The sequence below is a fragment of the Bufo bufo genome, chromosome 10, assembly GCF_905171765.1.
Source record: "Bufo bufo chromosome 10, aBufBuf1.1, whole genome shotgun sequence".
Classification (NCBI taxonomy): Eukaryota; Metazoa; Chordata; class Amphibia; order Anura; family Bufonidae; genus Bufo; species Bufo bufo.
Window position 1 is genome coordinate 131005837 of NC_053398.1, and position 27112 is coordinate 131032948.

General features: G+C 47.8%; 1 protein-coding gene across 4 annotated transcripts; it reads left to right on the plus strand.

The window, feature by feature from the left end:
* Nucleotides 1-803: 803 nt before the first annotated feature.
* On the plus strand, nucleotides 804-26611 carry SIAH1 (siah E3 ubiquitin protein ligase 1). Of its 4 annotated transcripts, none has more exons than XM_040409552.1 (3): nucleotides 824-945; nucleotides 16812-16948; nucleotides 24250-26611. In XM_040409552.1, the coding sequence occupies exons 2-3, from the start codon at nucleotides 16861-16863 to the stop codon at nucleotides 25098-25100; spliced, it is 939 nt and encodes a 312-aa protein (XP_040265486.1). In that variant the 5' UTR covers nucleotides 824-945; nucleotides 16812-16860; the 3' UTR covers nucleotides 25101-26611. The 4 variants fall into 4 exon arrangements, with proteins under 4 accessions (XP_040265487.1, XP_040265486.1, XP_040265483.1 ...); XM_040409549.1 differs by lacking the exons at nucleotides 824-945; nucleotides 16812-16948 and adding exons at nucleotides 21932-22325; nucleotides 23446-23715; XM_040409553.1 differs by lacking the exon at nucleotides 16812-16948 and having other exon boundaries at nucleotides 804-945.
* Nucleotides 26612-27112: the final 501 nt, after the last annotated feature.

Genomic DNA, 27112 nt, shown 5'->3' on the forward strand with positions numbered 1-27112 from the left:
TACCTCACAAAATTACCCAAAGTCGGAGGGTGCCATAATTACCAACATTTTAGAAATAAATTCAGGGTATAATTCCCTGCAGCCACCACCATGGCTCATATGACCACCACGTAATATTACATTTGCACAGCCCTCCAAATCCCTGAAAAAAATCATTTAGAAGGGTTGTCCAGAATTAGAAAAACATGGCGGCTTTCTTTTCAAAAACGCTAGGTATTGCAATTCAGCCCCATTTACTTCAAGGGAGCTGAGCCGCAACACCAGACACCACCAATAGACAGGTGTGGTGCTGTTTTTGGAAGAAAGCTGCCATGTTTTTCTAATTATGGACAATCCCTTTAAGGCTTCGGGCCTAGGACGCCACACAACCTATGAAGCTGGTGCCCAGACCGTCACACAACCTCAATGTGGCAGAAATTCTGACTTTGAAGTCACCGTTTGGCATCCCTATAACTCCAATACCACGCATATTCTCCACATGTCTGTCCTTCCAATCAATTCTTCACCTCTCTGGCTGAAAAAAGCCGTAGTTCAGCGAGCCCTGGTCAACCTCTGACAGCAGGACCCATGCCAGTTTGGTTAATTCTGCTCCACCCTGAGGAGACAGGCCTCACACCCCCCACGTTCAGCAGACAGCTCAGGCGAAGACCTCTGTGGAAAAAAGCGGGAAAAGCAGCACGAACAGAGACGAATCGCTCGGTGGGCGTGTCCACACTGGAGTGGGCGGGGCTGCCGGCTAGTCTATGCCCGGCTTTACGTGCGCGTCCACGTTGAGTGACAGCCGTGACGTAGCCGCTGTGGACGCGCCCGCTCCCCTCCGCAGTGTCTTTCTCTGAGGGCGGAGGCGCGCTTTGGGCACGGTAACGGCAGCTCGTCCAAGAGGGGGGGAGGAGGAGGAGAGACCGGGCGTTCACCCTACAGCAGCGCGGCTGGGGCAGAGCAGAGGTGAGTGCCGGGCATTGGAGGGGCGGCGTTGTCCTGGTGATAGGTCCTGTGAAGGAAGGACGTACGGGTCTCGCTGTGGTAACTGTGACCCCCCCCTCCCTCCTCCTCTCTTCTCCCCTCCCCCTCCTTATCCCCTCCTCCCGGTACCGGCAGCCGCATTGTCTTCCTAGGAGTTATTGTCTGTGCTGAGGCTGCGGCCTAATCCGCCCGGGCTCACCCCACCTCCCCTCTAATCCGTCCTCACGGGCCTGGAGCTGCCCAGGAGCCGGCCGCCTGCGGTGTAATGCACTTAGAATCAGCACCTCTGCGATCTGCTCCTCTGCATGGTGTGTATTGTGTCCTGGATGTGTTTATCACAGTCTTCCCATTCATTACCACAGAGCTTTCACTCATTTTACGCTTTCGTTAGTGTTTCCATAGTGATGATGAATAACGAGCGACAATAATATCCATTGATAAAACAATAAGGTGATGGTTATGAAATCTTATTTATGATCTGCTTTATAGGTCATGGGGGTCGGAGCGATGGAACCCCCACTGATCACCCAAGCGGGTGCCCCGTGTATCGGTACAATGGCGGTACAGTACCCGCTATGTCCGTCAGTGTCATAAGCTCTGAATGGACTGGCGTCGTGCACACGCCACCGCTCGCCGGGACCCCTGGACTGGTGATCAGCAGTCAGACCCCCACTGGTCTAGTCGTTATCCCTTGTTCACTAGTTAGGTGATTGTTTATGACCGGGATACCCCTTTAATGCATTTGGGGTGCATCAATTGTGTTGCAATTTCTCTTCTCTCTGATCTGCAGAACACATTTTCATGCGCTCCCCCTTGAGCCTGGCGAGCCGGACGTTGGGGCGCTCCCCCTTGAGCCTGGCGCGCCGGACGTTGGGGCGCTCCCCCTTGAGCCGGACGTTGGGGCGCTCCCCCTTGAGCCGGACGTTGGGGCGCTCCCCCTTGAGCCGGACGTTGGGGCGCTCCCCCTTGAGCCGGACGTTGGGGCGCTCCCCCTTGAGCCGGACGTTGGGGCGCTCCCCCTTGAGCCGGACGTTGGGGCGCTCCCCCTTGAGCCGGACGTTGGGGCGCTCCCCCTTGAGCCGGACGTTGGGGCGCTCCCCCTTGAGCCGGACGTTGGGGCGCTCCCCCTTGAGCCTGGCGCGCCGGACGTTGGGGCGCTCCCCCTTGAGCCTGGCGCGCCGGACGTTGGGGCGCTCCCCCTTGAGCCGGACGTTGGGGCGCGTAGCATGTTTCTAGTTGGTGTGTTATTATTGGATGTGTGTGTATACACTGTGAGTTGGGGGTCCCTCTTTAGGGTGGTAATGTACCCATGATTCTTATTACCCAGTGGACTATGGTGGCACTAGGTGGTCGCAGCAGGCGATGTGTGGACCAGCACCTCAGTAATTTGTTTTCTCCTTGCTCCTCACACCTTATGTAGACCCTTATAAAGAGAAAAGGGGGGCATGCAATAGTCCATGAGCGGTGCAGATGTTTGTGCGTCACGTGTCTGATACAGGGTCCGGCTTGTGTTATTGTGTTTACCGTGGGTTTTGGACCAGCACCTTCTGCATTGTGTGTTGAGCCTTCCCATGCTATATAACGGGATGCAGTATTGCCTTCCTGTATAGACTGTTACGGCTTCGGTAGGATGGTGATTACAGTCAGTCTAATTTGCAGAGCTGATGTGAATTTGCATGAATATATTTATCTGCTGGCAGATCCACGCGTTTTGCATCGACTGCGAGGATCCTTGTTTGATCTAATTTTATTTTCGGAGCGTGGATGTGAGAGCGTGCCGGGGGCTGATCTTGTCATCCGCTCTCATGTACGGGCTTTCATTTGACTTGTGTGTTTTTTGTTTTTTTTTTCATTTTGCAATGTACGGAAAATAATATCTGTGCCAACACGGCGAGGCCTAGCTGTATTTGTGCAGGGGTCTTGCAGTGTGGGGGCGGGGGTCTTCCGTGACATATCTATTGTTCCCAGCATGCGGCTTCTGGGTCTAACCTCTGCAGGCGAAGGACGGGGCCTGGTCATTGTGTCTTCATGCCTGGCTGTTCACGTGTTTTGCCTTGAATGACTTGCTAAATTGCCGTGGTGATATCCGATTTCTTCCTGCTCACGCTGATTTTTTTTTTTTTATATTTTTTTTTTTGCATGTTTGTTAAGGCAGAGCTGTGGTCAGATGAGCTGAATCTTTAACTACCTCTGGAGGAGATGACCAAGGTACTGAAGCTAGCAGAGCAGAGGACGCAGGATGGTACATGAGATCAGGGAGAAGTCTGCGGAAGGCTTCCTCCACGTCCGCGTCACATATTCCTTCAAAGATGGCAGGCAGAATAGCGCAGCACATAGATTGACCCACACCATGGCGGTAAACCCGACGAGCCCCCTTTATTATAGTCCATAGGGTCTGTCATGTGACTGATTCATCCCCGGTTTGCTTTTCTGTTTCTATGGTGGAACAAAATGCCTGATGCAAATGTGAACAAAGCCTAATAGATATGGAAAGTTATAGGTCAGTGGATCTAAACCTATGACCCAGAAAGTAATCCTGTTTCTCGGCTGTCACGTGATGAGGCCCCTGATGCTCCTGTGTATTGAGTGGAAAAAGCTGGAAACAGCGAGGCTTGAAGTGACACATGTCACTCGTTCGCTGGATCTATAGATAGAGGGTTTGTCCTGTATGTGGAAAATCAATCCCCGAGCATGCTGCAGGGTGTGTTACACTATTGTATTCTGTACGGCCACATAGCATTGTATGTGGAGGTGACACATACACGGAGGATGCAGTGTGTATGTACTACTACCCCTGACATCCGTCATTCATAATGTATTATGCACTGATAACACCTTTTGGTGCTCAGTTACAGAGCCACCTCCTGAATGTCTTAGTCGTAAGTTTTGGAAAGGCCTACTCAGGTTTATTTATTTATTTATTTTATACACTTATATAGTGCTACTATATTCCGCAGCGCTTTACAGACATTAGCATCCAACTGTCCCCAATGGGGCTCACAATCTAAGGTCCCTATCAGTCTGTCCTTGGAGTGTGGGAGGAAACCGGAGAACCCGGAGGAAATCCATACAAACTCAATGCAGATGTTGTCCATGGTCGGATGACCCCAGAGCTGCCAGGCACTAGTGCTAACCACTGAGCCACCGTGCTGCCCATAAGGTTCCTTATGATGGCACAGAGGTTAAATAATAAGGAAATGATTTTCAGTTTTCATCTTCCTTGCCCATAGTGTGTATTCTTGGGCTACTTTCATGCTGGCGTTTTGGCTTTCCGTTTGTGAGATCCGTTCAGGGCTCTCACAAGCGGTCCAAAATGGATCAGTTTTCCCCTAATGCATTCTGAATGGAAAAGGATCAGCTCAGAATGCATAAGTTTGCCTCCTATCAGTCTCTATTCCGCTTTGGAGGCGGACACCAAAACGCTGCAAGTCCGTCTAATGAAAGTAAACGGATCCGTTCTGACACACCATGTAAGTCAATGGGGCCGGATCCGTTTTCTATGACACAATCTGGCACAATAGAAAACGGATCCGTCCTCCATTTGACTTTCAATTGTGTTCAGGACGGATCCGTCTTGGCTATGTTACAGACAATACAAACGGATCTGTTCTGAACGGATACAGACGGTTGTATTATCTGAACGGATCCGTCTGTGCAGAGACATGACGGATCCGCACCAAAACGCGAGTGGGAAAGTAGCCTAATCTGGAAACTCCTGTAAATCTCATGTAATCGCTCCCATCCGTGTTTGCACACTTGGCCTGTCTTCGGCAGTGTGACGGGATGCATTACACCACCCAGTGCCGCAAACGGCATGGAGTACGGACAAGTGGTCGCTGTCTGCTTACTGTCCTACAGTATATGGTAAGTCTCCAACTCTTGTGAAACTACAACTCCCAGCAGTCTGACCATGTAGGGAGTTATAGTTTTGCAACTGCTGGAGGTTGATAGGATGGACACCAGTGCCGTATACTGCAGGTTTGTTTCTTCCGCTAATAGTAGTCGGACTACAGACGGTGACCAGAGCCATTCTCAATCAGTCTGTTGACACTTAGGCCTCATGCACACGGCCGTATCTATTTTGCTGTCTGCAAATCGTATATCTGTAAAATATGGATACCGGCCGTGTCCATGACGTGTTTTTCTACTAGAACTGGCTGTTCTTGGCCTTACAACTAAGGCCTATTGCACACGACCGTATGGCTTTTTCAGTGTTTTGCGATCCGTTTTTCACGGATCCGTTCGTTTCCGTTGTGTTTCCGTTTCTGTTCCGTTTTTCCGTTCCGTTTTTCCGTATGGCATATACAGTATACAGTAATTACATAGATAAAATTGGGCTGGGCATAACATTTTCAATAGATGGTTCAGCAAAGAACGGAAACGGAAGACATACGGATGCATTTCCGTATGTGTTCCGTTTTTTTGCGGACCCATTGACTTGAATGGAGCCACGGACTGTGATTTGCGGGCAATAATAGGACATGTTCTATGTTAAAACGGAACCGAAATACGGAAACGGAATGCATACGGAGTACATTCCGTTTTTTTTGCGGACCCATTGAAATGAATGGTTCCGTATACGGACCGTATACGGAACGCAAAAAACGTCCAGTAAACGGGAAAAAAAAACGTCCGTGTGCAATAGGCCTAACAAGAATAGGACATGTTCTGTAATGTGCAGACAGGACACAGGTGACATTTTTTGTGGACCCAAAGAAACTAATGGGTTCGCATGCAGTCCACAAAAAAACAAGGATTGGACGGGGATCAAAACTACAGTCGTGTACATGTTGTCAGTGTATATATGTCAGATGTTGGCACAATTGTTGTGTAAGCCGAGGGCTTATGGTTAAGGCAGGCCGTACACATAGCTGTTTTTCCCTACACCCCCTAAATATACATCTATTCTGAATGGAGGGGGTTAGCCGCTGCCACACGGCTTATATGTGCGAGAACAAAAGGGATTGGGCATGTAGAAATCCAATTGCCTGATTAAATTTCCCCTCTAACATTGTCAGGGGACACTCAGGAGGTCCCCCCTACGAGGAGGTCCCCCATACGTGGTAGATGGTCGGCTGGTTCACCCGAAGTGCCAGGCTCGCCAGACTATGCAGGGTTTGGCAACCTCGGGCACGCAGGCTGTTGTGGAGCTACAATTCCCAGCATGCAGACTTTCTTGACTTCTCGAAACTCCTTTAGGGCTCTTTCACACCTGCGTTCTTGTCTTCCGGCATAGAGTTCCGTCGTCGGGGCTCTATGCCGGAAGAATCCTGATCAGGATTATCCTAATGCATTCTGAATGGAGAGTAATCCGTTCAGGATGCATCAGGATGTCTTCAGTTCCGGTACGGAACGTTTGTTGGCCGGAGAAAATACCGCAGCATGCTGCGCTTTTTGCTCCGGCCAAAAATCCGGAACACTTGCCGCAAGGCCGGATCCGGAATTAATGCCCATTGGAAGGCATTGATCCGGATCCGGCCTTAAGCTAAACGTCGTTTCGGCGCATTGCCGGAGCCGACATTTAGCTTTTTCTGAATGGTTACCATGGCTGCCGGGACGCTAAAGTCCTGACAGCCATGGTAAGTGTAGCGGGGAGCGGGGGAGCAGTGTACTTACCGTCTGTGCGGCTCCCCGGGCGCTCCAGAGTGACGTCAGGGCGCCCCAAGCGCATGGATCACGTGATCACATGGATCACGTCATCCATGCGCATGGGGCGCTCTGACGTCATTCTGGAGCGCCCCGGGAGCCGCACGGACTGTAAGTATACTGCTCCCCCGCTCCTACTATGGCAACCAGGACTTTAATAGCGTCCTGGGTGCCATAGTAACGCTGAAAGCATTTGGAAGACGGTTCCGTCTTCAAATGCTTTCAGTACACTTGCGTTTTTCCGGATCCGGCAGGCACCTCCGGCAACGGAAGTGCATGCCGGATCCCAACAACGCAAGTGTGAAAGAGGCCTCAGAAGTGAATGCATCATGTTGGGAGTTGTAGTTTAACAACACTGAAGTGTCAGAGGTTGCTGACCCCTGATCTAATTAGTATGGTCAGTTTAACCCTTGACACTATCTGAGGGGAACTGTAGGCTGGGAAGCTGAGAACAACCTCCACTATCCTGTGGCCCGGCTACCACAACATGAACACTGCTGCTCGGCAGCTTTTCTTCTTCGCTTGCATCATCACTTCTCTGGGGATTTGCTTGATTACAGTTTTGGTGTGGGGCAATCTTGCGACATGTTCACACTGTGCACAGTGCATCATCTGACCCAGTCTCTGCACATCGGTATACACAGTAAATACAAGCTCCAAGTAATGGGAAGCCAGCAGCACATTTCTATGGACTGGCCAATATAGTGTATTATATTCCAGAGTCTTTTCACCCAAGTTCGAAGTTAAGAACTACAATTGAGCGAATCAAGGTATCCGAAGTGGACAGAAAAATTCAATTTGCCGCGAATGTATTTTTCTCTGAAATGGCGTTAAAACACTCGCCTCATCCATTTGAGCACAAAGTGGCCATCTTGATTGAAGATCCTGCGCAAAATCACGTGTGCGGTGATGTATGCTGTCACCATGCCGGGCAGTGTGATGACTTCATCGCGCACTTTTTTTTTTTTTTTACTGATTAACCCTTGAAAACCCTCCATTTTTAATCTCTGATGCCATGATCAGTGATGAATGCGGCATCTGAGGGATTAAATGATGGGGGGCAGCACAATCGCCGTTCCCAGTTATTGCGCCCGCTACTCACAAAGAAATGCGCTTCGTGACGAAGTAATTCGTCACAAAGCGAATTGCTTTGTGAAATTCGGCGATGCAGCCGAATCAAATTTTTGTAAACTTCGCTCATCACTTCTGGGGACATCCCAGGTGAGCAGAGGATTTAAGCCTCATTCACACGTCAGTGTTTGATCAGTGATTTCCATCAGTGATTGTGAGCCAAAACCAGGATGCGGCCTCCACAGACACAAGGTATAAGGGAAAGATCTGCACCTGTTCTGTGTTTAGAGACGCACCTGGTTTTTGCTCACAATTAGTGTTGAGCGAACTTGTGTTTTAAGTTCGGCGTCTAAAGTTCGGGTCATCGAAGTATCCCGTTATGGATTCCGCTACCATGGACCATAACGGAATTTAGAATCCATAACGGGATACTTCGATAACCTGAACAAGAACTTTAGACGCCGAACTTAAAACACAAGTTTGCTCAACACTACTCGCAATCATTGATGGAAATCACTGACCAAACACTGACGTGTGAATGAGGCATTATGTGCAGGGCTTGTCGATGCTACATTTTGCATGCAGCACTACTAACTATCTGCCAGTGCTAATTGTTCCCATCCACCCCCAGGCCCCATATGAGGAGGGGGTTATGGCTGTCATAGAATATTGCATCTCTGTGTACAGATCATCCTTGAGCCACTTGTCTGTGGCGCTTTAGGGGTACGGCCATACCGGGTGGATTTTCTGCAGTGGACTTAGCCCGCATTGCAAAGGTTGATATCCACAGAATAAACTGGCATCAGTGGCATGCCAAGGATTTAAAGGGGTCGTCTCACTTCAGTAAGTTGCATTGATCATGTAGAGAAAGTTAAAACAAGCCACTTACTAATGTATTGTTATTGCTTCCTTTGCTGGCTGGATTCATTTTTCCATCATATTTTACCTTGCTCATTTCCATTGTTACAGACCACCCTGCAATCCATCAGTGGTGGTCGTGCTTGCACACTAGGAAAAAGCGTCAGCCTCTCTGGTGACCAGGACCATGGGAGCGCACATAGGCTAGTGCTTTTTCCCATATTGTGCTAGCACGACCATCATGGATGGATTGCAGGGTGGTCTGTAACCATGGATACGAGTAGTGTATAATGTGATGGAAAAATGAATCCAGACAGCAAGGGAGGCAATATGGAGAATAACAATACATTAGTAAGTGGCTTGTATCAAAGGGGTTGTTGGGGTTCAGAGCTGTACCCGGACATATCCCCATTTTCACCCAGGCAGCCCTTCTGACTTGAGCATCGGAGCAGTTCATGCTCCTATGCTCTCCTTTGCCCTGCGCCAAATTGCACAGGGCAAAGGCATTTTCTGGGGTTCCGGTAATGAATCGGGCTTTCCATGGGGCTACCAGGCGGAGGCTTCCGCCCAGCAGTGAGCCCGGTGACGTCACCGAACACACTGCCAGGCAGAAGCCTCCGCCTGGCAGTGTGTTATTGTAAATGAAAGACCCCAATGCTAGCCTCAGGGGGGCTGCCTGGGTGAAATTATGGGTATGTACGGGTTCAGCTCTGAACCCAGACAACCCCTTTAACTTTCTCTACATGATAAATGCAACTTACTGAAGTGAGACGACCCCTTTTAAGATCCACACCATAGGTCCGTTTATGCTGTGGATGAGATTTCTTAAGTGCTCATTCTTTTTGCTAAACGCTGCAGATTTCAGGACTTCTATGGGACGGTTCATGAAAAAAAAGACTGCACATGCAGCAATTTAAAGAAATGTCAGGGAACGGTCTTAAAATGCCATTACAAAGAAATAAAAGTAAAATATTCAGTGTCTCAGATTTACTAAGCCTGTAGATGACATAAGCTTAGGCCGTCTATTCTGCACCAGACTTATCACAGGGGCTAAGGCTGGATGATAAATGTGGTGCAAGGTTAACTGTTGGCTGCCTTACTTTGACAGAATTTTACACCAGAATTGTGCAATTTTAGCGCAAAACAGTGCGCCTTATGCCGCATCCCTTTCACCCCCTTAGGCAATTTGCGGTCCACAATGCACGGGCGGCGGCCGGGACGGATCGAGACCCATTCAACTTTTCTTTTTTTTTTTTTTTAACACATTCTAGGTGCAGACATGTTAAATCTGGTGTTTTTAGAAGTTTTTTTTTTTTCATGCCTAAAAGTGTTGCAAATAAACTTTTCAAGTTGCATTGAAGTCCATTGGAAATATAAAATGAGAGACAAACGCAGTGTGATGGCTTTCCTTCTCTGCGTATTTTGGCATTCCTTCTCTGCGTATTTTCCCCATACTGTTCTATACCGGAAGTAACGTTATGGGGTGGGAAGGGTTACCTACTTTCCTGTTTAAAATTAAATAAAATAAAAATAGGCATACAAAAATGCACTATATGGCCTACAAAAATGGGAATTTTTTTTTCCTTTTTTTGGCCTGAAAAATCACACAACTGCGCCCTTGCGCCTCATGTACACGACCGTTGTGTGTTTTGCGATCCGCAAAACGTGGATGGCGTCCGTGTGCGTTCCGCAATTTGCAGAACGGCACGGACAGCCATTGATATAACTGCCTATTGTCTGCAAAACGGACAAGAATAGGACAGGTTATATTGTTTTTGCGGACCATTGAACGGAGCAACAGATGCGGACCGCACACATGCTGTCTGCATATTTTGCGGCCTCATTGAAGTGAATAGGTCCGCATCCAAGCCGCAAAAACTGGTCCCCGTATGTAAACTTCCTGCCCGGACTTGGTCACGTGCCCAGCTGCATCAGCCAATGGTAGGCCTCAGGGGCACCTGATCCAGCAGTGACATGCCACTTGGGGAGAGGTAACTGCTGAGGCCAGTCATTGGCTGCAGAGGTTGACGTGTTGTAACCAGAAGCCTCGTGTAGAGAGGCAGGGAGCCGGAGTGAAGCAGTGGGAAGTGTATTCCTGGACAACTGCTTTTAAGGACAAAGTTTTATTTTTTATTTTATATTTTTCATTGTGTGTTTTTTTTTTTTTTCCTGGGATGAGCTAATGTTTTAGGGCTATATATGACCTTAAGGAGTTAATCTGTAAGTGACCTGGTAGGGAGAGGGGTAGGATACAAATGTGATAAAGGAGACCTAAGGACAGATATCAGCAGGTAACCGTAGGGTTACAGCATCTACACAAGGCCCTTACCGCAGTGAAGGACAGGAGGAGAGCTTGCATTGCACTGTATAGCGCTATACCGCCCCGCGTCTTCACACACCCTGGATCGTGTGTCCTGCAGGTAGCTCAGCCAGTGGTCTTTGGTGGCACGATGGAGCCCAGGCTTCATTAAGGAGTGCACATTTACATAACGAGCTAAGGAGTTGCACTTGTGGTGGGTCTATGGGGCGGGAAACACTATAGGTGAACCCTTATTCAAAGGAAGTGTCTCAGGTTTTGCAGATGAGGCAACCTTCAGAAGGTATTAACTGACCAGAGGGACAGATGTCCAGTGAGTAGATGAATACTTGTGCACCAGCGTGGGGGAAGGGGGCTTTTATCTTTAAACCTCTGGACATTTCAGCGAGGGTCACTTCGCATAGGGTTCAGCCATTATTCATCAAGGAGCTTCTCCGCGTCCGCACATTTACTATCCAGGCAGCTATGACAGGAGTCTGTTTAGGGATACCGCCGTGCCCCATGATGTCCTCTCTCTGATCTAGTAATGGAGGGACTGCCATAGTGAATACCTGCAACGTCATGAGATTGGCGTGAACTTTACAGATGCAGTAATGTTTTCTGTGGATGCTGGGAGTCATTGTGCCGAATATCAGGTGATGCTGTATAGAGGATCGTCTGCTGTTCTCTCCGTCCGCATCCTATGATTGCTTCTCTTGTGTGTGTGACCCCCTAGAATGATGATGCAGATAATCCCAGAATAAACTGAGGCTGGAGTTACTGCCACCCCTGGACCCCTGCCTTCCTACCTAACCATTCTCACATCACCTTTATTGGCTTTGTGGTGACCTTCTTATGTTCAGCCATAAAATCCTCCAGGTCTTATCCCCAAAACATAGTGGAGCCATTGGAAAGGTCAGGCTGTGAGGATAGCTTCACCTATAGAAGGGGCATGTATTAAAAACCCATACAGATGAGCATTTAACAAAGAAATACTGGGCCTAATACATATTTTGGCCGTGTGCTTCCTCAGGTTGGACCTGTGTTAACGTCACTTCAATCAGGGCTCTGTACGATGTAGTAACTAAGGAACTCTCAAAGTACTGCCTCTAAGGCTAGGTCTACACGACGACCTTTGTCGCGCAACAATTTTTATAATGGCAGTCTATGGTGTCGCACTGCAACATGCTGCGACTGCGACGCAACAGTCGCAGAAAATCCATTCGAGATGGATTTTTCTGCGACTGTTGCGTCGCAGTCGCAGCATGTTGCATGTTGCAGTGCGACACCATAGACTGCCATTATAAAAATTGTCGCGCGACATTGGTGCAACAAAATGTCGCGCGACAAATGTCGTCATGTAGACCTAGCCTTAGGCCCCTTTCAGACGAGCGTGTGTCACGCTGCGAGTCCACAGCGCAGCTCCTGGCCTGACCTCCCAGCACTGACGGGGTCACATAGCATTATATTGATTTTATGATGCTATATAACCCTTACAGGTCTGGATTGTATTAGATGACACTGACATAACGTTGCCAGTGTTATCATATACATTCCAGAACTGGAGGTCAGGCCGGGAGCTGCGCTGTGGACTCGCAGCGTGACACACACTCGTCTGCAAGGGGCCGAACACCTCCATGTTTGATATGCACATGTTCAGAACATAACGGGATGGATGGAGGTAGTATGAAGTTGCGATGATGCCCAGAAGAAAATATATCCTAGTGGAGAGGTTTTGTGTCAAAATCTTGTTGAGTTGACCTCATAAAACTTGGTCTTTAAAGTCCACTAGCATACCAAGGAGCTTCTCTCCGAGAAAGGGGGGGGTTAGTGGTGGAATCGGCAGACCTTCTTAAGCTGCATTTACATAGATGTCCGTTCCGTAGCCCCGCAAAAAAAAATAGAACATGTTATATTCTTGTCCGTTTTAGGCATTGTTACAATGGATCCGCAAAGAAAAAAAAAACGGATGTTATCTATTTTAGTTTTTTTTGCGGATCGCAAAACACATACGGTCGTGTGCATGTAGCCTTAGGCCTCATGCACACAACATTTTTATTTATTTTTTTCACGGTCCGCAAAACCGGGTTCCGTTGTTCCGTGATCCGTTTCCGTGTGTCTTCCTTGATTTTTTATTTTTTTTTAAAGGATCACCAGACATGAAGTGAAAAAAAAAATCTGTCAAGTTTGCCTTTAAAATGATAGAAAAAAAACGGACACGGACGCGGATGACAATCTTGTGTGCCTCTGTGTTTTTTTCACTGACCCATTGACTTAAATGGGTCCGCGAACCGTTGTCCGTGAAAAAAATAGGACAGGTCATATTTTTTTGACTGACTGGAAACACGGATCACGGACGCGGATGACAAATGGTGCATTTTCCGAGTTTTCAACGGACCCATTGAAAGTCAATGGGTCCGCAGAAAACGGAACAACGGACACGGAACACAACGGTCGTGTGCATGAGGCCTTATTCATACGTCAGTGATTTTGAGCTAAAACCAGAATTGGAGCCTCCACAGACATTAGGTATAAGGGAAAGATCTGCTCCTGTTTTGTGTTTAGAGCCGTATCTGGCTATGGCTACATGCACACGACTGTTGTGTGTTTTGCAGTCTGCAAATTCCAGATCCGCAAAACACGGATGGCGTCCGTGTGCATTCCGCAATTTGCGGAACGGCATGGACAGCCATTAATATAACTGCCTATTCTTGTCCGCATAACGGACAAGAATAGGACAGGTTATATATTTTTTTGCAGACCACGGAATGGAGCAACGGATGCGCACGGCGTGCTGTCGGCATCTTTTGCGGCCCCATTGATGTGAATGGGTCCGCATCCAAGCCGCAAAAACTGCGGCTTGAATGCGGACTAAAACAACGTTCGTGTGCATGAGGCCTATGGCTCACAATCACTGACCAAACACTGACGTGTGAATGAGTCATTATGTGCAGGGCTTGTCGATGCTAAGTTTTGCATGCAGCACTACTAACTATCTGCCAGTGCTAATTGTTCCCATCCACCCCCAGGCCCCATATGAGGAGGGGGTTATGGCTGTCATAGAATATTGCATCTCTATGTACAGATCATCCCTGAGCCTTGAGCCACTTGTCGGTGGCGCTTTAAGGGTACGGCCATACCGGGTGGATTTTCTGCAGTGGACTTAGCACGCATTGCAAAGGTTGATATCCACAGAATAAACTGACATGCCACGGATTTAAAGGGGTCGTCTCACTTCAGTAAGTTGCATTTATCATGTAGAGAAAGTTGAAACAAGCCACTTACTAATGTATTGTGATTCTCCATATTGCCTCCTTTGCTGGCTGGATTCATTTTTCCATCACATTATACATTGCTTGTTTCCATGGTTACAGACCACCCTGCAATCCATCAGTGGTGGTCGTGCTGCTAGCACAATATAGGAAAAAGCATCAGCCTCTCTGCTCCTGTTCTGTGTTTAGAGCAGGGGTGCACAACCTGCGGCCCGGGGGCCACATGCGGCCCTTGATACCATTCTGTGTGGCCCCCAACCATCTGGTAACAGACATGTATGCCTATGTCTTGTGGCTGCTCACATGTATTTTTCATATACAGTATTTCTCCCATTAGATGGGAGTCCTGGAAGTGTAACTAGACATTAATGGTATATAATGTGTGTTCAATATGCCATAAGTACAATATTTCAGTTGTTAATACACCTTAAAATTTTAATTTCGGCCCTCGTCATTGGTTCAGTCTGGCAATGTGGCCCCCAACCAGGAAACGTTGTGCACCCCTGGTTTAGAGCCTCACCTGGTTTTGGCTCAGAATCACTGATGGAAATCACTGACCGAACACTGAGGCCTCATGGATATGACCGTATGTATTTTGCGATCCGCAAAATATACGGATAACGTCCATGTGCATTCCGTATTTTGCTGAACGGAACAGCTGGCCCCTAATTGAACAGCCCTATCCTTGTACGCAATGCGGACAATAATAGGACATGTTCTATTTTCTTACGGAACGGAAATATGGAAACGGAATGCACATGGAGTACCTTCTGTGTTTTTTGCGGACCCATTGAAATTAATGGTTCCGCATACGGTCCGCAACAAAAAAAAAACGGACACAAAGAAAATACGTTTGTGTGCATGAGGCACGACTGAGTGAATAACGCATGAGGTGTTTGTCCCTTTAGCAAATTGTAACATAGTTTATGAGGATGAAAAAATCCCTCCGTCCATCCAGTTCGGCCTGTTATCCTGCAAGTTGATCCAGAGGAAGGCAAAAAAAAGAGGTAGAAGCCAATTTTTCTCATTTTAGGGGAAGAAAATTCCTTCCTGACTCCAATCAGGCATCGGAATAGGGGCTCATGCACACAAACGAATTTTCTTTCCGCTTCCATTCCGTGTTTTTTTTTGCGGACCATATGCGGAACCATTCACTTTAATGGGTCCGCAAAAACAACGGAAGGTACTCCTTGTGCATTCCATTTCTGTTCCGCAAAAAAGTACTGCATGTCCTATTATTGTCCGCAAATCACGGTCCAAGGCCCCATTCAAGTCAATGGGTCCGCAAAAAATATGGAACGCACACAGAACACATCCGTATTTTGCGGATCCATACTGTAGAAATGCTATACCAAGCCAATGTTGCTCATGTGTTTGGTGATTAATAAGTTACTGTTTCCGTTTCCGATCCGCAAAAAACAGATCGCATACGGATATGTTTTGTGGAATAACGGAAAAGGACTTAAATCAGAGAAATAACAACACTCAGATATGGAACAACGGATCCGTGAAAAATGGAATGCAAAACAACGGTCGTGTGCATGAGCCCGAACTCCCTGGATCCGCTCTCTAGTAGCTATAGCCTGTAATATTATTACACTCCAGAAATACATCCAGGCCCCTCCTGGACTGTTTTAAAGGGCTTCTGTCACCCCACTAAATTCCTTTTTTTTGGGGTACTTATAATTCCTATCCTGCGATATATCTATACATTGTTATTAATCATTTTCGTTCTGTAGATAAGGCAAAAAACGTACTTTTATAATATGCAAATTACCTTTCTACCAGCAAGTAGGGCGTCTACTTGCTGGTAGCAGCCGCAAAAAACCGCCCCCTCCTCCTGTTGATTGACAGGGCCAGCCGCGATCTCCTCCTCCGGCTGGTCCTGTTTGCATTTCAAAAATCGCGCGTCTGTCTTGATTCGCTCTGAGAGAAGGAGGCTCGCCTACTCAGAACTCCCTCAGTGCGCCTGCGCCGATGACGTTACCAAAAGAGAAGACGTCATCGGCGCAGGCGCACTGAGGGAGTGCTGAGGAGGCGAGCCTCCTTCTCTCAGAGCGCCTGCGCCGAATCAAGACAGACGCACAATTTTTGAAATGCAGACAGGACCAGCCAGAGGAGGAGATCGCGGCTGGCCCTGTCAATCAACAGGAGGAGGGGGTGGTTTTTTGCGGCTGCTACCAGCAACTAGACGCCCTACTTGCTGGTAGACAGGTAATTAGCATATTATAAAAGTACGTTTTTTGCCTCATTTACAGAACGAAAATGATTAATAACATAATGTATAGAAATATGGCAGTATAGGGATTATAAGTACCCCAAAAAAAAAAGTTTAGTGGGGTGACAGAAGCCCTTTATTGTACTCCCCATCACCACCTCCTCAGGCAGAGAGCTCCATAGTCTCACTGCTCTTACCATAAAGAATCCTCTTCTATGTTTGTGTACAAACCTTCTTTCCTCCAGACGCAGAGGATGTCCCCTCGTCACAGTCACAGTCCTGGGGAAAAATAGATGATGGGAGTGATCTCTGTACTGACCCCTGATATAGTTATACATACCAGTGTTTCCCCGAAAATAAGACACTGTCTTATATTTATTTTTCCTCAAAAAAACACACTATGGCTTATTTTCAGGGATCCAATGAGAACTGGGTCCAATCTGCACACTGATGCTGAGGAGACTTTTACTTTCGCTTTCTCCCTCAGCTTGCTGTGCACAGAACCACCGGGACCTGACGGGGAGCCGACTGTGTTGATGGGGCTGCCCGCAACTCTCCCATCACCTACAGATGTGGGGCAGATGAGACGGCACCTACAGCGGCTGCCACGATGGGGTACAGTAGGTGAGACAGCACCTACAGCGGTTGTCATGATGCGGCAGATGAGAAGGGGAACTAGTTATTAGATCTCCCCTCAGTCGTCTGATAATCTTTCAGGGTACTGTAGTCCCCCCATTCCAGTTATTATTTAGTTGCCCTCCTCTGAACCCTCTCCAGCTCTGCTATGTCTGCCTTGTTCACATGAGCCCAGAACTGTACACAGTCCTCCATGTGTGGTCTGACTAGTGATTTGTAAAGTGGCAGGACTATGTTCTCATCACGGGCATCTATGCCCCTTTTGATGTTTTTCACGGATCCGTTGTTAAATTTTTTTTGTTTAAGTTTCTGTTCAGTTTTTCCGTATGGCATATACAGTATACAGTAATTACATAGAAAAAATTGGGCTGGGCATAAAATTTTCAATAGATGGTTCCGCAAAAACGGAAGACATACGGATGCATTTCCGTATGTGTTTTCTGTTTTTGTTTTTTTGCGGACCCATTGACTTTAATGGAGCCACGGAACGTGATTTGCGGGCAATAATAGGACATGTTCTATCTTTGAACGGAAATATGAAACGGAATGCATACGGAGTACATTCAGTTTTTTTTGTTTTTTTTTGCAGAACCATTGAAATGAATGGTTCCATATACGGAACGCAAAAGAATGTTCGTGTGAAAGAGCCCTTAGTTTGCTGTTCACAAAAATTCCTAAGGCCCCTTTCACACGAGCGAGTTTTCCGTGCGGGTGCAATGCGTGACGTGAACGCATAGCACCCGCACTGAATCCTGACCAATTAATTTCAATGGATCTGTGTACATGAGCGCTGTTTTTCACGCATCAGTTCTGCGTTTGCGTGAAATTCGCAGCATGTTCTATATTCTGCGTTTTTCACGCAGCCCTGGCCCCGTAGAAGTGAATGGGTCGCATTGCATCCGGAAGCAAGTGCGGGTGCGATGCGTTTTTCACTGATGGTTGCTAAGAGATGTTGTTTGTAAACATTGTTTTTTAGCACGTGCGTGAAAAACGCATCAAAACGCATTGCACCCGCACTGAAACAACTGAACGCAATCGCAGACAAAACTGACTGAACTTGCTTGCAAAATGGTGCGAGTTTCACTGAACGCATCAGGAGCAAATCCATCACGAGGCCTCGGGCTACATGCACATGACAGCGATGTACACTTTATCGGCCATCACACGTCTGTTTTGAGACCAATGGTCGTCTACGGGGTTATTCACACGGCAGTTTTTTTGACTGTCGGTGAAAAACGGACGTCAAAAAACAGAACATGTTCTATCTTGTCCGTTTTTCACTGACAGACTCTTGAATGGGTCAATTTTTAACGTCCGTTTCTCAGAAATGGATTAGTAAAATAAATGTTCTTAAATGTCCGTTTTTAACAGACTTTTTTGTGCATGTAGCCTTAGTCCTTGTCATTTCTCGTGTGATGATTGGGCCGACTTTTATGCTACCCCCGGCAATTCCGACTTCTACCGTCTTGTAACGTATTAAGTTCTTTTTTTAATCCTTTTATTTTCAAACAATTAGTTTGTGCATTGTATTTCTATGTCGTGTTTGTACATTCTGATAACTGCACTTTTCTACGCTCCGTCCTGTGGATATTAAAATGTCACATTAATAAGAGCCGCATTGTGTTCTAAACGATTCCACGACCTTAGGAGAAGCGTTACGTATATTTGTGTGTTAACCCTATGAATGCTAGAGAGAGCATGGTGGGTCAGTGTCATTGTGAGTTACCTAGTTCAGGGCGTCTTGTCCATCTAATATGACAAGCGGTGGCAGCTGAGATCTTAGGCCTCGGGCACACAACTGTGTTTAGTCCATGTCCGATCCACATTATTTAAAGATTGAACACAGACCCATTCATTTCTATGGGTTTTCAAAAAGAGCGCTCTGTGCGCTGTCTGCATGTCCGTTCTATGCCCTCCGCAAAATTATAGAACATGTCCTATTCTTGTCCGCTTTAGGCCTATTGCACACGGACGTTTTTTTTTCCCGTTTACTGGACGTTTTTTGCGTTCCGTATACGGAACCATTCATTTCAATGGGTCCGCAAAAAAAACGGAATGTACTCCATATGCATTCCGTTTCCGTATTTCCGTTTTTCCGTTCCGTTTTAACATAGAACATGTCCTATTATTGCCCGCAAATCACAGTCCGTGGCTCCATTCAAGTCAATGGGTCCGCAAAAAAACGGAACACATACGGAAATGCATCCGTATGTCTTCCGTTTCCGTTCCGTTTTTTGCTGAACCATCTATTGAAAATGTTATGCCCAGCCCAATTTTATCTATGTAATTACTGTATACTGTATATGCCATACGGAAAAACGGAACAGAAACGGAAACACAACGGAAACAAAAAACGGAACAACGGATCCGTGAAAAACGGATCGCAAAACACTGAAAAAGCCATACGGTCGTGTGCAATAGGCCTTACACACGAGGATAGGACGCGGTTCTGTTCGGGGGCCAGACCTTTTGTTCCGCATCCGTGTGGACTGCAAAACAGCCGCCGGTCGTGTGCTCGAGCCCGGGGTCTGTCGTCGTGATCCTGACAAGCTGCTATGGTGGTGCAGTTCTGATTCTGTAGGACATCTGTGCTGTATGAAGCCCCCACATCGGTCGATGTCTTATAGATCAGTCTCTGGCAGATCGAACCTGCTTTTACCGGTGGCGGGGTCTTTTCTAGGATCTGATCACAGTGGGATTCAAGTCCTTCTCTTCAGTGATCTGATCCATTGTACCAAAACCCACCACATGTAACCCAGGGGGGCTGTTCCTTTGGTTGGTCGTGTTTGTGAGGTGATATACCCCTTATCTAGCTCTTGGGTGCTGGAGGAAAACTTCAGGGCTCGTACCCTCCAACGGCAGAATACAGAGTCCCTTTGTGCACCGTTTAGGGGAGAGTGCCTCCATAAACTACATCGGATGGAGCGTTTCGTGTCCAGCTGGTGGCACGTGGACAAGTATGCCATGGCTCTATAGCAGACGCAGGATCACAGACAGGGTTGCTGATCGTCAGTAAATTCCTGGATGATCTGTAAAAATAGGAAATTTACGGCCAGCGTCCCAAGAAATGGAAGTGTGATTCCCGATTTTTATATATTTTTTTTTTTTCCGTCAGCTTGTACATGTGATTCTCCTCATTGTACTGTCGGTGGAGCATACTGCCCGTGTCTTCATCAGTGCTGTGGACATTGGGGGTTTCCAGTTATTCTTTGGATTGGCTGCGTGTGATAATCGGAGTAACAATCCTGACGACATTCATACCACGCTGCGTGCACCAGTCCTTAGGGCCCATTTATACTGGAAGATTTTCTACTGCTAATGAATGCCAGTCGGTGATACATCAAGTTGATCGGCTTTGAATTACACAGAGCGCTCATCGTCGCTGTATGTCACCGAAGAACGAACATAAGGCTCATCATCCGCTGCAGATCCGCGCTCCCTGGTGCGTACTGCACATCAGTGGTCCCAGGCACATCCTGGTTGTCCAGCCCGGTTCTTGGGTTGGCCAGCAGAGCGTGCCTTGGACCTCTGATATACAGTATGAAAGTAGCCTTAGTCTAAAAAGCAGTGCGGCCATCTTGGATGGCAGAAGAGTTGCCCTGGAATCTTTTGCTGAAAAGAAGGGCACCAGGTTAGGACTTGTGTACGTGACCATGATCAGCCCGGGAAACAGTCCCTGTATCGCCTGCATCTCCCGGCCCACCGTGGGCTCCCCTGACCCAAAGTGACTATATCATAGTAATTTATTATGGTCTGATCGTAGGGCTATTGCTGTGTACGCTATGAGTACAATACAATAGACCCACGATCAGATAGGAACTGACTTATTAGGGTACTTTCACACTAGCGTTTTTATTTTTTCCGGCACGGAGTTCCGTCAAATGGGCTCAATTACGGAAAAGAACTGATCAGTTTTATCCTCATGCATTCTGAGTAGAGAGTAATCCGTTCAGGATGTCTTCAGTTCAGTCATTTTGACTGATCAGGCAAAAGATAAAACCGCAGCATGCTACGGTTTTATCTCCGGCCCAAAAAACTGAAGATTTGCCGGATCCGTCCTACCGTTCTGCGCATGCGCGGACCGAAAAAAAGGTAAAAAAAAATAAATGCCGGATCTGTTTTGCCGGATGACACTGGAAAGACTGATCCGGCATTTCAATGCATTTTTCTGACTGATCAGGCATTTTTAAGACTCCGGCAGGCTGCTCCCTGCCAGAGATAAGAAATATTAATGTGAAACTAGCCGTCCTATGGCGCAGTCAGTTCGGGTCAGGGGAGATGCGGCAGGTCATGGGCAGGAGCCCTTAGAGATCTGACACTGGTGACTTATCCTAGCAATATGATACCAATCTCAGGTCCCACCTCTGGAACCTGCACCTATCTATAGCACGGGGCCTCCAAAGTGACTGTGACCACCCTCCAGTCACTTCTATGGGACCGCTGAAAATAGCCGAGCATTTGTCGGGGCTCGGTAAAAGCACCTGAAAGTGCTGGCGTTTACCGGATCATAGACCTGTGTAAATCGCCCTTTCTGATTTCTAACGGATCCAATACAGATGCGTTGTAGGGTCCCTATGGCAGCAGCAGGACCAGGACCAGGACCCCTGCAGATGTATGGAACAGAATTAGAGTAGCTCTAGTTCTGATCTGACAGTAATTTGGCATGGGGATACTCTAGCCGAGCGCACACTGGGTGGTACAGATGCCAAAGCAACCTGTAGACACCTGGAGGTTATTGTGCATGGGTCCACACTGCCCTTGAGTAGTTCAGTGGAGTCTGAGCTGTCAGCCGTGAAGGCGGGCTTCCCCTTTAAATGTCCTCATCAGATGAGTGGGTGCTGATGCGAGTTAGTGGAGGTGCTGCCCTCTGGCGCTCGGTGCAGCTATTGCTCTCCAGGAGGAGGGGTTAAGCCTCTCCTGCCGGCGACTAGTGAGCTGATAGCAGAAGCCGGGGAGGGGCTAGGCGGAGTGGGGAGGATACGGCGCATGCGCGCCGGGTCTGCTGCGGGTGTGGTCGGTGCTTGGAGCCGAGCTGCAGCGAGAGTCCTGGGAAGGCACCTTGGAAGGAGGAGTCGTCGGTGTGCGGGAGCCCGGTCCCGGCTGCAGTGCGGTGGCGGGGGAGGGAGTGCTGGAATGTGATCGGAGCCCGGACGGGGCATGGGCGGCCGCAGGGCTATTTCTGACGCCTTACCTCAGCCCTCCGCCCGGCCTGTGACAACTGCTCAGGCTTCACCAGGGGAGGAGGGGGCTCCGCTATGAACCGGCCGACCCATGACTGGCAAAGCCACCCACAGCAAAGTGCTCTACTCGTGGAAAGGGGTGCTCTTCACCTGCCTGTCCGGGAGTGACCCGCGGAAACGCAAAGGTAACGCACCGACCTGCATGGGACGCCTCCCGGCAGTGACAGCTCTGCAGGCGGGGGTCCTGTAATGTGGGGCCCCTGGGGATGCTGTGGGCCCTTGTCTGTCTCTTGCATTGGAGGATGACTCTTCTGATCTAGTGCAATTCTGGAGCCTCCCCCGAGCGCCTGTGACACTATGGCCATGTACCCTGTGTGACCAGTGATAACACTATGGCCATGTTGTGTCCTCTGTCATCAGGCTGGGCGCCTGCTTGAGTCTGACATGAAATGCGTGGGCTCAGTGATAACACTATGGCCATGTTATGTCCTCTGTCATCAGGCTGGGCGCCTGCTTGAGTCTGACATGAAATGCGTGGGCTCAGTGGGTACGATTATGTTGTGTCATCAGACTGGGAGCTTCCTAGTATCTGACATGAAATGCGTGGGGTCAGTGGGTAACATAATGGTCATGTTATATCCACTGTCATCAGAGTCTGACATGAACAGCGTGTGGTCAGTGGTAACATTGTGGCCATGTTGTATCCTGTGTGATCAAACTGGTCGCATCTCAGCGCGCCGCTCGTTCAGACACAGAGAGTGGAGTAGAGCAATCGTGCAGCGTAACCACGGGGCGACGGCCGATCCCTACAGGTGCACAGGAGGATTTCAGCTCCTGAGGCTGATGGTCCTCTGGATGTCGATGGGGCAGAGCTCCGTGCTCATCGTTCTGCAGGATTGGTGGAGTTGTAGTGATTCAGTTGCAGGTACTTGATAGCGTGGTCTCATTGTGCGTCTGATGGACGCCCCGCTGCTTCACGCCTGGCTCGGTGCACCTCGTGGATGTCCTCAGTGCACACATTGGGAGCCTTTCCAAGGGAAAAAGTGAGATGTGGAGAAAACCTAGCTTGTATTTTGTTAATGGGCGCAGCTTCCCGGACGAGTCTCCCTAGTGATGTCATCAGCTGAAGCTGGGGGGTTGTGTGGAAGTCTCCTTGCATGTTACCCAGACGTGCAGCCCACCTAGTACGGTATGAACAGCCCTGCAGGGGCGCGCGGGCGGCACCAGGCCGGTGTCTGCATACTGCGTGGGTGTTTTTAGACTTGTTTGTCAACTTTGCACTTAAAGGTTGTTGCTTTGGACTAGGAATTGACCTTGGTTTAGTCTGACGTAAGGAATGCCTTCCCAGAGCCGAGCTTCGTGTGACTGATCTCCTGTCGGAGGAGCAAGGAGACGCGGCTGACAGCGACCAGCACGGAACAGAGCCGCAAACACATTGCACCCCACCTGCACGTGCAGCACCAGCCATGTGCACCCTATGCCCAGAGGCAAATTCCCGGCAGAGGTCACCCACCGTTATTCTGAGAACGGGGACGATTTTTCCTGTGTTGTGCAGATTTGCTGAATCTTACTCAGGTGCAAAAAAAACCTCACACTCGTCCTGTATAGAACTGCTGACTGCTCTTTATATCCCAGAGGATGTGCTCTGCAATGTGTGGCTCCGCAGCCCTTGTGAAACTACAACTCCCACCGTGCTCCGAGTCAAAGGAATTGTAGTTTGACAACAGTTGCAGATCTTTGCTCCACAGTCGCCTCTGCTCCTGTGTGTAGTGTTGGCATCCCGTCCTATGTCAGGAAACATGGCGGCTGTGTGACGGCTTGCTCCATTCTCACCAGCCTGCTGCAACCCCTGGCCCAGGATTCAGCAACCTTTGGTACTCCAGTGGCTGTGAAACTACAACTCCCAGCGTGCACACTTGCCCGGCTGTTCTTTTAAGACTTATTATAGTGAAAGGAGGATTCTGGGGGTTGTAGTTTCAGAACAGCTGGAGTGCCGGAGGTTGCTGATCAGGGCTGCACAGACCACTTTGTGTATTGAAGGCTTTGGTCGTTCTTCCTGTTGGTCTCGTGTTTCTGAAAAGTAACTTTTTCCGTTTTTTTTCCTTGCAGAAATGAGCCGTCAGACTGCCGCAGCCATCCCGACTGGTACTTCAAAGTGTCCACCATCCCAGCGGGTGCCAGCCCTGACCGGAACAACGGCTTCAAACAATGACTTGGCGAGTCTCTTCGAATGCCCCGTATGCTTTGACTATGTTCTGCCACCTATTCTTCAATGTCAGAGCGGACACCTCGTGTGCAGCAACTGTCGGCCCAAGCTCACATGTTGCCCAACCTGCAGAGGGCCCTTGGGCTCCATCCGCAACCTGGCAATGGAAAAAGTTGCCAACTCTGTCCTCTTCCCCTGCAAATACGCCTCGTCAGGTTGCGAGGTAACCTTGCCGCACACGGAGAAAGCCGACCACGAAGAGCTGTGCGAATTTCGACCGTACTCGTGCCCCTGCCCCGGCGCGTCCTGCAAATGGCAGGGTTCCTTGGATGCCGTCATGCCACATCTTATGCATCAGCATAAATCCATCACGACGTTACAAGGAGAGGATATTGTGTTTCTTGCCACAGACATTAACCTTCCCGGGGCTGTGGACTGGGTCATGATGCAGTCCTGTTTTGGCTTTCACTTCATGCTGGTTTTGGAGAAACAGGAAAAATACGATGGTCACCAACAGTTCTTTGCTATTGTACAGCTAATAGGCACGCGGAAGCAAGCCGAGAACTTTGCTTACCGCCTGGAGTTGAACGGTCACCGGCGACGATTGACTTGGGAAGCCACTCCTCGCTCTATTCACGAGGGCATTGCGACCGCCATCATGAACAGCGACTGCCTCGTGTTTGACACAAGCATTGCGCAGCTCTTTGCGGAAAATGGCAATTTAGGAATAAATGTGACAATCTCCATGTGTTAAAAAAAAAAAAAAAAACGGCAATCACAAACTTCCAGGGCCAGTGTTTCATGTCCTCGCTTTATATTTCACTTTCTACAGTTGCAATTGACTTTCACTGCCGGCCACAGACTGTGCAAAAAAAAATTAAAAAAAGTGAAAAAAAATGAAAAAATGTGGGCCCGGCCAGTGAACTCCACAAACAGGAAGCAGATGCATGTAAAGAGAAAAAAAAAAAACACTAATATTTAAAAATCAACCACTGAAAAGACCCCCTACACCCTGTACTCGGGCATCTTTTATTTTTTGTTTTGTTTTTTTATTTTTTTTATTTAAAGGAAAAAAAAACTAAAAAAGAAAATTAAGATTAACCCCAACTGAATTTGTGTTTGTAGTTTGTACAGTAAAATACCGTCTGTGTTTCCCCCTTTTTCTTTGACGAACAAGCCATTACACGCGGCCTCCTCTCCGGGGCGCCGTCTTCCTCATTTGTAAGTCACTATATAGAATTGCTGCTGTTTGTGTATATTTTCTGTGTATTGCTAATTTTTAATAACTTCTAGTTTTTCATTCAATAAATTTGACTTTTCTTTTCTGTAATTAAGTATATAAATATATATTATATATTTTTTTTGTACACATACGTTTGCTATGTATAATTTCTTGATTTATTCCCCATCTCCATAATTTTTTTTTTTTTTTAAATATTTTTATTTATTTTTTTTGCTCCCAAATCTGGAATGAGGAACGTTGATATTTTCAGTGATTGTTCGACCTGGCGGGATTGTTTTTGACTTGGTTGTGTTGGTCAGACATTTACATTTTGTCTCTTTTGCCGAAACCCTATAAGAAGGTCCTTCTCTAAAATGCCGAAAAGTATGACTACTGGTTGCATGTAATGGCGCCTACACATAGGGGGAGCCAGCCATTTTATAAAGGGGTTGGCCAGGATTAGAAAAATGATGGCAAGTTTTTATTTTATTTTTTACCAAAAACAGCATCGCCCCTATCCATGGGTTGTCTGGTATTGCAACTCAGCTGTAGTACCATAGACTGGTGGCGCAGTTATTATTATTTTTTTCTTAAATAAAGCAGCCATGTTTTTCTAACTCCAGACAACGCCTTTAAGGATTTTGCCTGTTAGGAAATGGTTATGGGTCCAAAGAGAATCCATAAACGGCGTCATTGAAAGTAGCGGCTCTGACCGTACAATGGCGGCATCTGGTGTGGAGGTGGCAGTGTTACCAAACAGATATGAGAATGGAAACTGTGTGTTTTTTTTTTTTGTTTGGTAAAGGCTGAATTATCCTGAGTGTTGCAGCTACCTTATGAGATTTAGATACGGCTTTATGCTTCAATCAGACGGACGTAATTTGGGCGCTTCTTAGCGGCCGTATTGTGCCCTTTTCAGACGAGGAATATGAAACCCGTCCGAGTTCTGTCTGTGAAAATTCTGACGCTTTTTCTGTAACTACATTGTGAGGCATCAGCATCTCGTCCATGAAAGATACTGAATGCACGCCCGGTCTAGACAACCATCCTTGAAAAACGGACTGCACGCGTATGGTATCCATGTGCTGTCAGTTTTTGTTTTTTTCATTGATTTGAATGGGCCAGTCTAGTGTGAATAATGTGCAAACTTGAACATGCCATGATTTTCGCTGAACGGACCCACGGTACTGAAGTTGGACAGCACCTGGACTGGAATATCACACGCAGCCTCACTGAGCGCGATGATCTGAACTTGTAGCACCTTTATGTTCCTGTTAGTTCAGGTCATTAGATGGGCTCTGGATCTGCGGCTGTAGTCAGTGCTTGAACGCGCCCACGTTACAGCGGTAAAAGTTGAGGATGCATGTGGAGAGTTTACAGTGGCGGAGCCTCTATTTTGTAGTGCAAAATTCTATTGTCTCTTCAAAATTCTAATGGAAACCAGATATTGTTTAATGAGTAGTCTCAAAATGAGATGTTCTCCATCTTTTTATAATTGTCATTAAAAATACTTGGCAAACGACCCTCTCTGCTGTAATTTTGTC